Raw genomic sequence first — 16156 nt, forward strand, 5'->3', positions numbered from 1 at the left:
GTAGGATGGAATACAGAATATACACGTGTATTTTAGAACCTGAGGACATGTGAGTAAGTTTGACGTTTGTGTTCGTGTGTGTATGTGTGTGATTGAGTGTTTGTGCGTGTGAAAGCACCGATACACTCGAACTCGATACAAATTCGCCCCACACTATGAGCGCTGGTTCACGAGAACCGAACACGGACCATCTACGAGGTACGGCAAACCGCCTAACCGCTATACCACAAACGCTGGTTCACGAAAACCGAACACGGACCATCTACGAGGTACGCCAAGCGCCTAACCGCTATACGACATCTTAACCGAATGTCCAGACTTTGGAGAGATCCGAAGGAAATATAAATGTAAGAAATTGTAAGACTTTTTCCCGTCGTTGTTCCCAGCAGAATATTGAATTTTATTAAGGCCATTGGCCTTTATGGCAAATTGTAAAGTGAAACAATACTGTTTAAAAAATGTTATTGTTATTTATAAGAGTTGTTTTAAATAGCAAATATATTTACACTGAATTTTAATATTTTAGCATTTTAAAGTCTAATTGTCGACCAACCGTCCAGTGAACTGTTGCGAATGCTACCAACTTGTGTTTCGCGCGCTCATATGACCTTATGCAGTTGCGAGCGCCGTAAAACCCTATACTACTAACTAATACCACAAACGCTGGTTCACGAGAACCGAACACGGACCATCTACGAGGTACGGCCTAACAGCTCGGCCCCAGAAGCCGGTGGAATGCTGTCTAGGACTACATATATATATGTACATATCTCGACGGTCAGAGAACGTATGGGTACATATACTATACATGTTCCCTGCACTGGAAAGCCTGGGATTACATATTGTTGTATCACATTCAGCGGAGAGAAAGGGTGAGAAAACAGAGAGCCGCCGGGCGGGCCTTCAATCAATAGGCGCGGCTTAACCCTCTACAGCGGCCCTTGAGGTAGTTTGTGCTAGTAGTATGTTACTTTGGGTTTGCTTTTAGTAAGAGTTTTACGGCACTTGCAACTCAAATAGGTCATATAAACGCCTGAGATTAGAAGTGTAAAAAAGAGAGTAACAAACAAAAAGAAGGAGGGAAGATCAAGACGAAAGATACTTGATAGGAAAGAAGGAGCAAACCACATTAGAGCACTGAGCAGTAACATACATAACATACTAATAGTGGGTGGTTGGCGGCTGCTCAGTGCTCTATGTTATGTAAGCATGTAAGTACGTGTACAGTAACAACCGTTTGTGGGAGGTCGGCGGGTGCTCTGGTGCGGTTTGCTTCTTTTTTCCTATCAAACATATATCGTTCTTATCTCCCCTTCTTTTTTTATGTTTGTTACTCTCTTGTAACACCTCTAATCTTCTGCCGCTCATATGACCTTATGCAGTTGCTAGCGTCGTAAAACGTCTACTAAAACTAAAAACGACTGTTTAAACTGAACACGGCAAATCCCAAAACAGCGGTAAACCGATAGGAAAGAAAATTCCTTGAAAGGGGGGGGGTGGAGGGAGAGAGAGGGAGAGAGAGAGAGAGAGAGAGAGAGAGAGAGAGAGAGAGAGAGAGAGAGAGAGAGAGAGAGAGAGAGAGAGAGAGAGAGAGAGAGAGAGAGGGGGGGAGGGAGAGAGAGAGAAAGCGAGTGAGAAGCTGAGGTAGAAAGGCTCGGGAACAAAAAACGTGCAGAGAAACGCGGAAAGCTCGCTTTGTTTCCGTATTTCTTAAAAGAATTAACTATTTTTTTACGACTTCTGTTGTTAGATCAACCTGTCTGAACCGAAACCCTGGCTAAACTGAAGAAAACTCGATTCGAGTCCGCGGCGCCGTATTGGAACCTTGAAAAGTAGGACTCGTTGCGCCCGTTTGTTCCAGACTTTTGATGATGATGATGATGATGATGATGATGATGATGTTGTTGTTGCTGTATTTGTTGTTGATGATGTCGTTATTGTTGTTGTTGTTGTTGTTGCTGTATTTGTTGTAGTTGATGTTGTTGTTGTTATTGTGGTTGTTGTTGTTGTTGATGTCGTTGTTATCATCGTTGTTGTTGATATTATTGTTGTTGTTTTAGTTTTTATGTTTTTATGTATGGAATTCAAAATACATGTACTACTAGATCTACAGCATTTAATCGACTGGCAACATTTTATTTTTAATATTGCATTTATTACAAAAACGTAGTGCTGTTAATGTTCACGTTAATATTTATCGCTGTGGATAGTTTAGGGTTAACACGAGCTTCCCTCCCCTCTCCCTTCCTCTCCCCCTCCCTATGTTGACAATCAGAATTTATAGACTGTACAAAAGGTAAGGACCAGAAACGGTGCCACTATACACATTACTTTCGTCATTTTGATAAGAGTCGATGAACGCGGGATGAAAACGGGGGTCTTTTTTCCATCAGTTATGAGTTAAGATTGAGCTTTTTAGTCAGAGTTTTAAGGTGCTTGCAAATTAATTAGACCACATTATTCATATGAGAGCTAGAGTTGCATTACGCTTGTCATTTTGATGAAGAGTTGATGAGCGTCGGACGACACGGAGGTTCATTTTGCTTCAGTTCTTGGTTACAATTGGTGAAAACATGGACGTTTTTCTTCTCTTGAGTACTCGTTTACAATTGGTGAAAACATGGACGTTTTTCTTCTCTTGAGTACTCGTTTACAATTGGTGAAAACATGGACGCTTTTCTTCTCTTGAGTACTCGTTTACAATTGGTGAAAACATGGACGTTTTTCTTCTCTTGAGTACTCGTTTACAATTGGTGAAAACATGGACGTTTTTCTTCTCTTGAGTACTCGTTTACAATTGGTGAAAACATGAATGTTTTTCTTCTCTTGAGTACTCGTTTACAATTGGTGAAAACATGGACGTTTTTCTTCTCTTGAGTACTCGTTTACAATTGGTGAAAACATGAATGTTTTTCTTCTCTTGAGTACTCGTTTACAATTGGTGAAAACATGGATGTTTTTCTTCTCTTCAGTACTTGTTTACAATTCAGGAAAACATAGACGCTCTTGTACTGTTGGGCACTTGTTTACAATTGGTGAAAACATAGATTATGATGTGACAGGTTCTTGTTCACAATTCGTGATAACCTGGATTTTGTTTTCCTCAATTCATTCTTAGCTCACAAATCGGGAAAACCTGGGTGCTGATATTTACTTCAGTTATCGTTCACAATTTGTGAAAACCTGAGTGTTGATATCATTTACAATTTTTCGTTCACAATTTGTGAAAACCTGGATACTATGCCATACAAACAAGCTGTCTAGGAACCATGTAGACTGGTAGATTCATCACGTCAGTTCCCGTGTTATGTCCGGGAAGTACAGTATACTGTACAACTGTCCACGACATTTAGAGTACTCTCCCAAACACCCACACCCACCTTCCACCCACCCACACACACACACACAAACACACCCATCCACACACAAACACACCCACCCACCCACCACCCACACACACAAACACACGCACACAAACACATACACACTTACAAACAAAAACAAAACACAACGGCCAATAAGATTCCGCTGCGGCTGACACATATTATGGATGATCGAAGAGATATAAGAAGAGAACAGTAAGGAAGCACACGACACAGGCTGGGCTGGCCTGGGTGGGGTCGACATGTGCACGCGGAGATCCTTCATAGAGCTGCTCAGGAGAACCCTGATAGCCTCCAACCCTAGCAGACGATCGCACAACTATGACAGCACAGACTCCGAGGAGGTACGACAAACCACTGTTGTGTCGTTAGCCCATTCCCAAAGCGGGGGGGGGGGGGGGGGGGGAAACATGTTCTTATGCACAGTAGAATAATTGTACACGGGCGGATTTATCAATGTCATGCCCATACTGTGCCGGAACAAAATAGGGGGAACTGCTGCTTTTTCTTTCCTCATCCTTACTATCGTCATTTTTCCTCTACTTCTTTTGTATGTTTGTCACTCTCTTGCCTACTGCTATTTCCGGGGTGCCTTGACAGTCGAAGCAGACCTTGTGCTATTGAGGCTAGAGATGTGAGAAAACCTGATTCCCTGTTTGGACTTCTCTGTTGACATCCACCCCTTGGCGTTCATATGACCTTATGAAGTTGCGAGAGCCGTAAAACGTAACTAAAACTAAAAAACAATTTTATGGTCTTCACTCTCCTAATAATCATACAGCAAAGCCGAAGCCCCATCCTAACTTAACCTAATGGTTAAAAACCTACAACGTTTAACGCGCAAAAAAAGGAATACATGTACTAGGCACAATCTATACTATTTTGTAACAGAAACTAGGTGTAACAACGTAAAAGGTTTTTCTTAAAATGATACTGATATATGTGTCACTCATAATTTACGCTGTTTCACGAAATACTCTCACAGGGAAAAGGGCGTAAGATGATGAGGGTCTATGGCCTTAATTTGATTTTAGTAAGAGTTTTACGGTACTTGCAACACAATAAGGTCATGATAAAAGTGCCAAAGATTAGATGTTACAAGAAAGTGACAAACACAAAAAAAGGAGAGATCAGGACTCTACATGTTTGATAGGAAAGAAGGAACAAACCACACCAGAGCACCTGCCAACCACCCACATGGCCTTAAACATAGAGTAAAACACAATGTATCTACCAACATACAGTGGAATATGCTAAAACGGCCACCCGTCAGAGACAAACACCAATAAAAGCAACCCCACCTCCCACCCCCTTTTTTTGTTTTTTTTTCTCCAACATTAACCAAGAGAACACTTGTAGAACTGAAAATCTGCTCACAATGAGTGTTACGCTCAGTTCGTACTTTGCCCTATGTACGTGCTTCGCTATATGTGCATGCTAGACTGTATCCCTCATAGCGTTGTTTGTTTTCCCACCTGTCCCCAGGACCCTGAGTACATGCTGGTGTTTGTGCCAGAGAGACGACACACGGACACACTCATGGCCAAGCCAGACCCCAAGGTGAGTGGCCCACACACGACAACATTTACAATTATTCACTTCATTCACTTACTGAGAAGTAGAAAAGGCCCATAAAAAGAACTCAACAGAATCACAGGGAAGAATAAAAGTAATTACGTTATTTTTTAGGGAGGACCTCCAAATGTAACCTGTCGTCTTCCATAGCTTTGAAAACTACAAAACAACCCAAATTCAATCAAGAAAGTCCATTCAGGGATTCAAACCAGAGCCATTCACTCTGCAGTCCAACACAATGCCGACCGAACAAATGGAATGCCCACTGAAGAACAGTTTAGATTTAGTTTGAGTAGAGAGAAAAGGTGTTAGCACATTGAGTAGAGAGAAGCACATTTACATAAAACAATGGAGATTTTGAGTAGGGAAAAAGTAAGATATACTGATAGATGGAAACAACTGAGAGAAAGAAAAAAAAAAGGTTTCCCTAAATCTATTTTCACAACTTCTTCTATTAGTATTAGGGAAAGCCGTGAAATTTCAAAAATATTACATAGAAAAATTAAGGAACATTGAAAAAGGTAAAATTTCTTTTTCTCAAGACATATAGAACGGAACTAGATTTTTCTTTAAAACTTCTATGAAACATACACAAGAGCAAAGTGTACTCACTGAGGGTGGGTCTCGAAATGGACTTCATTTTTCGGAACAGCTTGTTCCGGCTTGATCAGCTTCATCCAGAACAGAGGCAAAAACAAACGACGCTGGGGGTCCCCTTTCCAGTAGACAGGGTACTTGGGGATCCTTCGCCGCCACAGGGGCCTGTAGTGGATACAAAACAACCACTCTTGTTTGGCCGCTTTTAAGTGCAAGGGGGCTATCCCGAAAAATGCTGTTTTGAAAAAATCAGAGGTAAAGTTTTTGCCCCTTGTTCATTTAATTTTTTTTAAAGAGTTTTCTCTATAACAAACAAATATACACACTAATGAAACCAAACTTCTCCTATACGTAAGGCAATGCCCACTTCTGGTGAAGGCTAAGATTTCTGGAAACACCTGAACTCTGGGTGAGCCAGCTTGTCCTTAAAAGTGACCATTTAATCAGGGGCCTAAACTCAGAATTTTCAAAAAGGAGGAACTTTCTGCGAATAATACTGTTTAACTCTAGAATGTTTAAATAAAAACCATCAATTTATTAAAGCAAGGTTATTTCATACCAATTTGAGGTTTTGGAAGATAATTTCAAGTAAAAGTAAAAGTCACTTACCAAATATTTACAATCTTGATTATGTACTAAAAGTGGTGGTTTAGCTGGGGAAATGGTGGTAGCAGAAACCCCCTAAATAGCAGAATATTGAGATCTATATTAATTCATACAGACAACTTCAAATGACATGACTATTGATAGAATCCCTGAACCAGTTTCATAATCACCATTTCCACAAGTTTAAAGGGTGCAGAGCAAATCTGATTTGGGGTAGTACTAGAGTCTGATAACTGGAGCACATGAAACAGCCAATGAGTCTTACCACAGTCACTACAGTAGAACCTTGTATATGGGGGGGGCTCTTGTGGTCTAAAAGTAAAAGTGTTCGCTTCCCATTCATAAGGTCCTGGATTCGAATCCGGATAGTGCTGGACAATTTTTTTTTCTAAAATTTTCTCCTTTCACATCCTTTCCTGCTTTGTAACAATGTTCTGTTGTCTGCTTTCATCTTCACTTTCTGCCCCCATCCCCTCACCTCCTTTGCCCCCTCCTCTGGGCATCTGACTCTTTCTGCAGCCTTTCTACTGCAACTCCTTGGTTCATTCTTACTGCTGTCTTTCAGCCACACCCCCGATCTTATGGTAGGTCAGATCTACATCTAGCCTTCTCAGATAAGGAAGAAAAACCTTGGAGGTCACGTAAGCAAGTTGCACACGTTAAAGATCCCTTGATGGTCCTAAAATCGATAAGAGTAGGCTTCGGCCACCACCCTAGCTGAATTCAAAATTTCCTACCAACTGAAAATGTTTGGTTGGTGTGTCCCACGCGCTCATATGACCTTATGCAGTTGCGAGCACCGTAAAACACCAAAAAAAACCAAAAAAACCTTGAAGGGCAAACATCTCTGTCTACAGTGGAATCTCTCAACTCCTCCGATGAAAAAAAGCTTTACATATCATGGCGTCACTTTTCGCCCGATTCTGTTACTTTTAGTTCGCGTGACTCAGCAGCCCGCCGGAGCTCCCCTACTCGGGGTCACGGGCTTAATGAGCCCTCTGAAGTGACTTTGCCGGTGTCGGTTAGGAAGTTCGCATTTTTTACTATGTTTAAAACGATATAACTTCTTCCCCATCTCACATAGCAAACCATTACACGGATGTACTAAAGGCTCAATGTCTTGAGATTTATTCTGTGTTAGAATGGTTTATTTCTGTGCCTTAGTTTTTGTTCTAGACAAGTGTTTGTAGAGTAACCAATTTGTCCTATTTTAGTTACAAACATGAATAAATGATTGTTAATTTTAAAAAGGCACGACAGATCTCTCCAAAATCTGTGTTAAACTGACTACGAATATCATGTCTTTTACCATGAGAAATCTTAAATCTGCGCAAGTAGAAAGAGTCAAGTTATAAGAGAAGAAAGATGCACATCTGCTTTTTAAAATAAAGACGATCAGCGTTAGCTCTTATTTTACTATTAAACAAGAGAAAGTTACTCTGCGTTTGTTCATGAATCATGCTGTGTCTGTGGCAGCCTGCATACAACTAAAAAGATATAATATAGAATCTAAGTGATTAAAAAAAACACAAAACCGTGCAAATACATGGGTAGAGATAAACTTCTTGTTTGGAATAAAAATAATGACAGCTAACACATTCATTCTTAGTTTTTGGGTAGGAAATATGTGCGGACACAATTATGAATGTAAAGAAATCAGTCACATAGTCAGTTATTGCAAATGGTCATAGAAACGAAAAATATAGCTGGAAAAGTCTTGTGCTGATTCAGTGTCCCTGGAAAGCTAGAAATTATTCTTATAACCCAATTACGAGAAGTCATCCGTATTATTCAGTCAACTTACAAAACCTAGACTTAGCGTTTTAAGAAAAGTAAGGAATTTCTGGAGTGTAACAGATGCTGTTCGTGTATTAGATGTACATTGAAGATGTATTCTAGCACTAAAATCGATTTGTACTTTTCATAGAGAAACTTCATGGTGATTTTATAAACTTTCGAGAAAATTTGCAAATATTCACGATTATATTAGACACATAAAGTTGTATTTGGAGGAATTACATCATAGCAAATATGTGCCCAATGGATAAAGTTGCAAAATTACAGCTTTCTATTATATGCGCAGATACCATCTTTTCTGAGTATCTGCACCAATGCTATGTCGTTCATAATGTTCCAAAAGTACGACAGATTTTGACGAGGCCTTTTTTTTATATTGATTTATTTTCATTCATGCTAGTCTAAAAAAAATTACAATTTAGCATTGCCGACTCCAGCGCGTCTAACGAAATAACCAGACAAGTTACAACATCCGTTCTTTTTCTAGTCTCAAGAGCAGAAATGCATGCTTTGGGTGCCCTAAATGAGAATTACCATAAAAAATACAAGGATACACCTTAAATTGTACGTTGAAAAGTACCAAAAATTAAGTCGACCCAGACAACGGCGACAAGGAGCTGACCCCTATGCCCCCGACGTGAGAAGGTGCCCGGTGGGGAACCCCCGCGGCAACTAAAATTCCACTGCCGGTGCGCCGTGATATATATAACATACATTAAATCATGGCATTCATCATGTAACACTGTTGCTGTCAAATTTTTCAAAGGAGCTCAAACTTAAATCCAAAGCCAGAGTCTGAATGTTTCTTAGAGAGGATGATTTCTTTCTGGCCTTGAATGCCAACTTTTACCAACGTGGTCAAAAATCCCCCTCACTGGGTTCTGGGCCCGATTTAATCATGGAGTCGAAGGGGTAATTTACATTACTGCTTTGTCCTAAACTTATAAGACCTCTCTATATGTATGGTGCAGTTAGTACAAGGAATCGCTGAACCTGGACTAGAACCAATAAATATTCAAAGTAACAAACGGAGAGAAATTTTTTATTTATTTTCAGTGGAGTAATAATAATAATAATAATAATAAATGGTATTTATATTATAGCTCATATCCCCACTCGACAGCAAGCTCTATGCGCTTTACACTATACTATCACCCCAACATCCCTAGAACACTCAGAAACATTCTCAGTTTCCCTGGAAGCATACAGTGCAAGCAGCTGGTTTTAAAGCCCTTAAACACTAACAAACTGACAAGATCTTTCACTGTCTATAGCTGGGTACCCATTCCCACCTAGGTGAAGTGAGGAAATTTGTGCAAAGAGCCTTTCCCAAGGACACAAAACAATACTAATCATATCATAGGGAAATGTTCTTGTTTTGGCACAGTCTGAGGTAAAACACAATCAAGTTGAAGGCTCAGGCCAACTTTATTTTATTTGTTTGGTTTTTGGTAAGAGTTTTACAGTGCTCGCAACTGCACAGGGGCATATATGAGCGCACAGGACACAATAAACATTTTCAGTTGGTAGGAAATTTTGAATTTTGCACAGGTGGTGGCTGAAGCCTACTCTTTGATCGATTTTAGGATCGCCGAGGGGTCTTTTACACGTGCAACTTGCACACAAGGCCTCCGAGATTTTCCGCCCTTGCCTGATAATCTCTTATCTGAGAAGGCAAGGAGTTAGATTTTACCTACCCTATGATCAGGGGTGTGGATGAAAGACAAAAGTAAGGAAGAGTGAAGGAGTAGCAGTTTGAGTTGCACAAAGAGTCACGTAAGCTCTAACACCTAGCCTTCTCAGAAAAAGCTGAGGGTGAAAAATATCTCCGAGGACCCTTGTGCAAGTTGCAAACGTTTTTAAAGATCTCAGACCGTAGGGCTAGAACCCAAATGGCCGCTAGATCGGAAAAGTAAGTTAAAGATCCCTTGGTGGTCCTAAAATCGATAGTTAAAAACAGTAGGCTTTGGCCGCCACCAGGGCAAATTCAAAATTTCCTACCAACTGAACATGTTTTAAATGGGTCCTGTGCGCTCATATATGACCCTATGCAGTTGCGAGCAGCTTAAACACACTCACCAATTAAATTAAAACAAAGACTTTAACTTTAAAGTAGGCCTAGGCCTAAGTTAAAATGAACATGAGAAGGGTCCATTTGCGTACCGAAGTGACTATTCGGATTCGAGTCCGATTAGACAAAAAATTATATTCGGACTCTGAATGGAGTCCAGCATAACGTCCGCTGCGACTTCCAACCCTTGTTCCTAAATCCAGCATTTATGACACATTTTTCAATTATAAGGTTAAGAATCAAGACTTGAGCTTTACTAGATCCAGTTACTAGATCTATCTAAACTGGCCCTCCCTGCATCATTAGTATGAACAGAACAACCAAATTGAGTTGAACTTGCCAGGGGGCAAAGTTAATTATGTCGACAAATGAGACTGCGCGTAGCGGTCACGCACTCTCGGCTTGCTGAGGGAAGAGGTGTTGGGAAGAGGCCACGGCTGTTGGTTTTGTGAGATGTGCTTCTTTTTAAAAATTAATTACAGAAAAAATGTAACACATAACAAAATGAAATTAAACATGTGGAAAGACAAATGGTGGTGGAAGTAATGATCATGCTGTAGTGGTGGTGGAAAGACCCTGAGTTGTCTGTTACCGTGTACTTTGGACTTACACTCTGCCATTGAGCAATATGAGTGCAGTCTTTTGACTTTTGACACACGAAGTGATTATTCGGACTCGAGTCCGAATATGAAAAAATGTTATTCGGACTCTGATTCTTGTCCAGCATGACATCACTTCCGACTTCCTGTGACTCGTGAATCCGGTTTCCTGTCCTGCCTCACTCGTGACTCGCCTCAGGCTGGGTAGAGACCGAGATCACTTCGGGCAGGATGGCGTTTTGTGCAGGAGCCCAGTTTTAATCTTATGATGAATTTGAGGCCGGCCTGAAAAGTTATAGCGCTTCTAATAAATGTTTATTTATCAAGAGGTCATCAGAAGCAATTAAAGATGGCTCGCTAGCGTGTGTCGGGGTCGGATGGGCGGCCTGCACACGTGTGGCTGTGTGCATGTCGGGGAGGAGGGTGGGGCACTATCGGTCCGGGCGTTGAACGTCGCATACGCGTCAGTCTTTTTCCCCCCGGCAACTGATCATTATTACAATAATAAGCTAGTCTTGACGTAGATCTACGTAATGAATTGTGCGCTGGTCTATGGAATCAAAAGTTGCCGTATGCTCAGCTCTACACAGCAACACAACTTTTTCTTGGTAAACAATCGATATGACACAGGCTTGTGTATTTGAACGAATCGGTCTTTTTTTTTTTTACACAGCTCATAATATGCAGGTGCCAGGTGGTCTGCTAATCTTCAATTTTACCTTTTTCTACAACAAAGAAAGTGGGAAACGGGGGGGGGGGGGGGGGCGTATCAATGAGGCGGCGGGCATTGGATCGGCAGATAAGGTGTGGGGGAAACTAAAAAATGGCGGAAAATTGGAAGCACTGAACGTTAGATCTATAGAACGAAAAGACACTTCCTTTTTTCGGGACCCGAGTCCGAATAACATTTCTTCATATTCGGACTCGAGTCCGAATAAGAATAACATTTTTTAATATTCGGACTCGAGTCCGAATAAGAAATTTTTTTATTTGGACTCGAGTCCGAATATGAAAAAATGTTATTCGGACTCGAGTCCGAATAACGGCGGCCTTTGACACAATTACACAGTCCAATCGAGATCTAGATTCTAGTAGGTAATTCTAGTCTAATCTAATTCTGTTTTATGTAAAATCCCCCGACAACAGTCATATTATGTAACCTCCTTACACTCAAATAACTCACTTACAAGCTGAGTCCGACTACGTACATGGTAACCGGGCACCTAGCCTCAGCCTCAGTGTTTACGTACACGGTAACACGCACCCGGACACAAAGTCTCAGTGTCATGTACACACGGTAGCGGGGCATGTAGCCTCATAATGTACGCATTTTATAGGATCAGATCTACATCTAGATCTATATCTAGAATGGAAGAGGCTAGCCGTACTTAATGACGGCTAGACTGGCAGTCTAGCCGTACTTAAGTACGGCTAGACTCGCAGTCTAGCCGTACTTATAATATGATGGCTAGACTGACCATTTACAAAAAATAGGCCTACTGAATTGTAAATACATGTAGATCTATACATTTTTAGGGTTCAGTACCTAAAGTATTTGTGTATTTGAGACGAAACCAGGTGCCTTAATGACAGTGCATGTCCTCCTGTTTTCTAATGTTAATAGGGCCTAAGAGTACGGCTAGACTGGCAGTCTAGCCGTACTTAAGTACGGCTAGACTTCTTGTCTAGCCGTACTTAAGTACGGGTAGACAGCCAGGCTAGCCGTACTTAAGGACGGCTAGACTGTCAGGCTAGCCGTACTTAATATTGATGGCTGAATTGTAAATGAAATTTTTTTAGTTTGCAATGCCTAAAGTATTTGTATTTCAGACAAAACCAAAAGGTGCCTTACTGACTTGCATGTATTTGAACCTGAATAATTACTAGATCTAGATCTAATGAGACCTGTGTACTTAACAGGCTTGAGTCGATAGGGCCAAACCTAGATCTAAGTACGGCTAGCCACTTCGATCTAGAATCTAGATATCTAGATTCCTCTAGAGCCTAGGCCTACCTAGGCCTAGGACCCTAGGTCAGGTCGTTGCGAGGCACGGTTTGTCCTTCCTTGCTGACATTAACATGCTTATAATATAAAGGAAAGTTACTCTAGAGGATAGAAAGCCTAGAGGATAAAGCATATAAGCCTATAATCCTTAGAACTGGACTACGACAATTCATGTATGTTTTAAGCGTTCAATTGTCTGGTAAAGATAGCAAGAAAGCAAATGTTTCCTTACAATAACTGAGCGCCTCGAAATGTTATGGAGGACGACATCTTGTTTGACCGAGGATGCCAGGTACGTGTTGCGAATGAAATACCAGTGAACTCTCAAATTTAGTCATCTTTTCACAAGTCTCAGCATTGTAAATATCATTCGTTTTTTACAAGATCAATATACTATAAATTTTTAATTTTAATATAATTCTGTTTCAGTAGTATAAAAAAAGAAATATATAGACTTTGATGATTTTTGCACCTGTAACCAAATGCGAAACTGTAAATATAGTTCAAACCAAGTTGGCAGGAGCTCTTCCATTTAAAGAGTTAAATACATAGGTGAATAACTTGCTCCGATTAAAAACCGTTTGTAATGTTTTGTCATTATCTCTACGATGATACAATGTAATTCAATTGTTTTAAAATACCCCCCTTTTTTTAACGGAAGCCTCTTTAACAATAGTTTATTTCTATCTTTGATTTGAAAGTTTTCGTAGATTATCGTCTTTACGTCAGGTGAAAGAGATATGTATAAAAATGTAAAATGTAATGTGTACACTGGACAAAATGTCTTAATTTCGGAGCAGGCCGTAGCAGATAAAACCTTTGAATAGCAACATAATAATCTAGGCCTACTTCCGTGATCGTTGTTTGGATCAGAGAGATAGGCCAAGTCCAAGTTGAGGCTTTCGAACAGGTGATGATTCATTTTAAAAATAAAATAAAAACACGTCGGGGATTTCCACAGGTAGCCTAGTGTGTAGGAACAGGTCTACTGTTCGCTGGATTTAGATTCAGGAGCTTACGTCAGATCATGGCCCATGAGGTAATGAAAGCACGTCAAAGACTAAGTCTAAAGCAGTAAAGGGTCTAAAACTAAAGCCAGTCAGGTGTAACCAACTTCACTCCAACTTCTTTGACTGCCAAGGCCAAGCCGTGGGCCGCCGTTTAATTTTAAAGAAGCAGCCCACACGACACGACATGACCTTAGAACGCGCATCTGACCTGAAATAAAAACATCCTTGATTTTCCTGGATGCTATTTAAGTCAAGTTTAAGCGCTGAAAGGCGGCGCCATTGTGATTGATACTGTACAGCACAGCTAGTCTAGTCTAGTCCAGTATTAGGCTACTACTTCTATTAGTTGGATATAGATATTTTCCTAGATCTATGTTAGATGATCTAGAATCTAGGTCTCTATCTAGACAGAAGGGAAGACGAGGAAAGATAACATCAGGATTTTCAGTTTACACCATCAACTACTCTGAAACTGATATTACCGCGAGAGGATAGACTGAGTGATAGAGTTCTGTTTCTGTGGGATAGACCAAAGTTTCGGAATCAACTCTCAACATACCACCAACACTGCTTCAGAGTGGCGCATGTCATGTTCAGTGGCATAGTCAAATATTTGTGCTCAGACATTGTCATTGTTCACAAATATCTTTTGTGTGTGATAAATAATTTCAATCTTAATTATTTTGGATACACACGCAAGCAGCAAGTAAGCTGCGGATTAAACTTAGTATCGATTTAACGTAGGCTTATATCTGAATAGAAGATTCAACAACGTGCAAAATGCCACTCAAAGTTAGTGAATCATATTCTTTGCCTTTTTATTGCTCAGAGGTGAGTGTTTTTGTTCTAGCAGTATTTAAAAGGGATGTTTTTCTTTGGGCCTCGTTTTCTTTGCAATTGGCCATGGTATTACACAATATCGTTTTGAACAAAGCAAGAAATCTTTGTGTCTGATGAGTGGAGGGAATGGCTGGGAATCTTTGCAAATTCTTGTTGATGCATCCTGGCTAAAATGTTGACGAAGTAAAAAAATTTGATTGAAATTACATGCGTTCACGGACTGAGGAGAAGATTCTTTTTAAAAAATTAGGTGCCCCCCTGGCGCAGTTTGTCCATAGAGCACAGTCGTGCAGTGCCGCCCAAAATTTTTATTGTTCTTTTACGTAAAGCACCCCCAATTATAATAAAATAAAAGACGTCAGAAACAAACACTAGACTAGTCAAATATTATATCAAAACAAGGGCCTTGCTGGCTCTGTAACTGTCATTTCTGTGTCTACAGTGCCGTAAAACATTTACATTACAATGCCATGCCAAAGCCTACGCGCTCTAACTAAACGTAATATAGGAGATTCAACAGTGGTAACCGACCTATATAATCGCTCTTTGGGATAACCCAAGCGATGACGACACTCGTAGGGAGTAGTACCTTAATAAATAAGTCGGCACATCTCAAATGTGCTCCTGCCGAATAGACCCGAAACATAGCCCACAGTAGGCAGGCTAAATAATATACTGTACACTATTCTATAATGCCAAAATTATGTGAGCCCCGGAGCAATCCAGCAGAGTGCTCAAGTGAATTATGATTGGTTCATTGTCTTGCCACTAGGCTATTTTATGTGACTCTGTGACAGTGAACCTGAGGGAGGTGAACGTAACATACTCAAGTCACCATCCTATGATTTGTGTCTTTGAATGGTTTTGTTGTGGAGTGGTGAAAGTTATTACTTGAGTCCTTACTTACTTGTCCACTGTGTTGGAACATGTCCATCTCTGCTCTCCCCCCCTCTTCAGGATCCATCCCAGAGTCTTGTCTACTTATAGTCTCCATCATGATCTGGTTGGAGATCAGTCGGACTGGTCTGCTCAGATGGCTGTGTTTCCCCTCTCCTCTTTGGATCCCCTTCTCCTTCAGTCTCCCTAGAGTGTGGGAACCGCTATCCGCCCTATTCTTCCTCAAATTTTCCCTTACAGCGGTTAGGACGGTTGGTGGGTCCAGTGTCAAAATCCCTCCCACTTTTGCTTCTCCAGCCAGCTGGTCTGCTCTCTCGTTGCCGGTTTACCCCCGCATGACTGGCGGCATGACCCAGGCAGAAGATCCAGGCCACTCTATCCGGGCTGCTCTCCCTGATCGTAGCCTTCCAGTCCACATACAGCATCCCTTTCTGTACCTTCTGTAGTGTGCTCATTGAGTCAGTAATGATTACTGCTCGCTGATGGCTAGGGTTCTTGATCCAGTGTAGAGCTTCACTTTTATGGCTTTTATCTCCATACACATACTTGATGTTGTCAGTGCAGTTGCTCCACTTTGCTCTTTCACTATACCCCATCAACTCTGACACTGAAGGCCCAGCCCGATTTGACTCCTCTGTTGACAGATCCATCCGTGAAGATCACAGCATCTCCATGTTCGCTATGCTCTTCTATCAGGGTTTCAATTTCAGCGTTTGTAGCTCCTAGTGGCTATTACCCAAGCTTACGGTGTCATCTTCGTGCCTACAAGCTGCATG

General features: G+C 40.9%; 1 protein-coding gene across 1 annotated transcript in view; it reads right to left on the reverse strand.

Annotated features, from left to right (window-relative positions):
* The window catches only part of LOC101846812 (39S ribosomal protein L23, mitochondrial), a 67600-nt gene extending 54636 nt beyond the window's left edge, over nt 1-12964 (reverse strand). The window contains exons 1-2 of the mRNA XM_035969543.1: nt 12866-12964; nt 5571-5720 (exon numbers count right to left, since the gene is read on the reverse strand). Of these exons, the coding sequence (XP_035825436.1) occupies nt 5571-5720; nt 12866-12903 (188 nt within the window). The 5' untranslated portion in view covers nt 12904-12964. The remainder of the gene's footprint in view (nt 1-5570; nt 5721-12865) is intronic.
* Nucleotides 12965-16156: the final 3192 nt, after the last annotated feature.

The sequence above is a fragment of the Aplysia californica genome, unplaced genomic scaffold (assembly GCF_000002075.1).
Source record: "Aplysia californica isolate F4 #8 unplaced genomic scaffold, AplCal3.0 scaffold00154, whole genome shotgun sequence".
NCBI classification, from domain to species: domain Eukaryota; kingdom Metazoa; phylum Mollusca; class Gastropoda; order Aplysiida; family Aplysiidae; genus Aplysia; species Aplysia californica.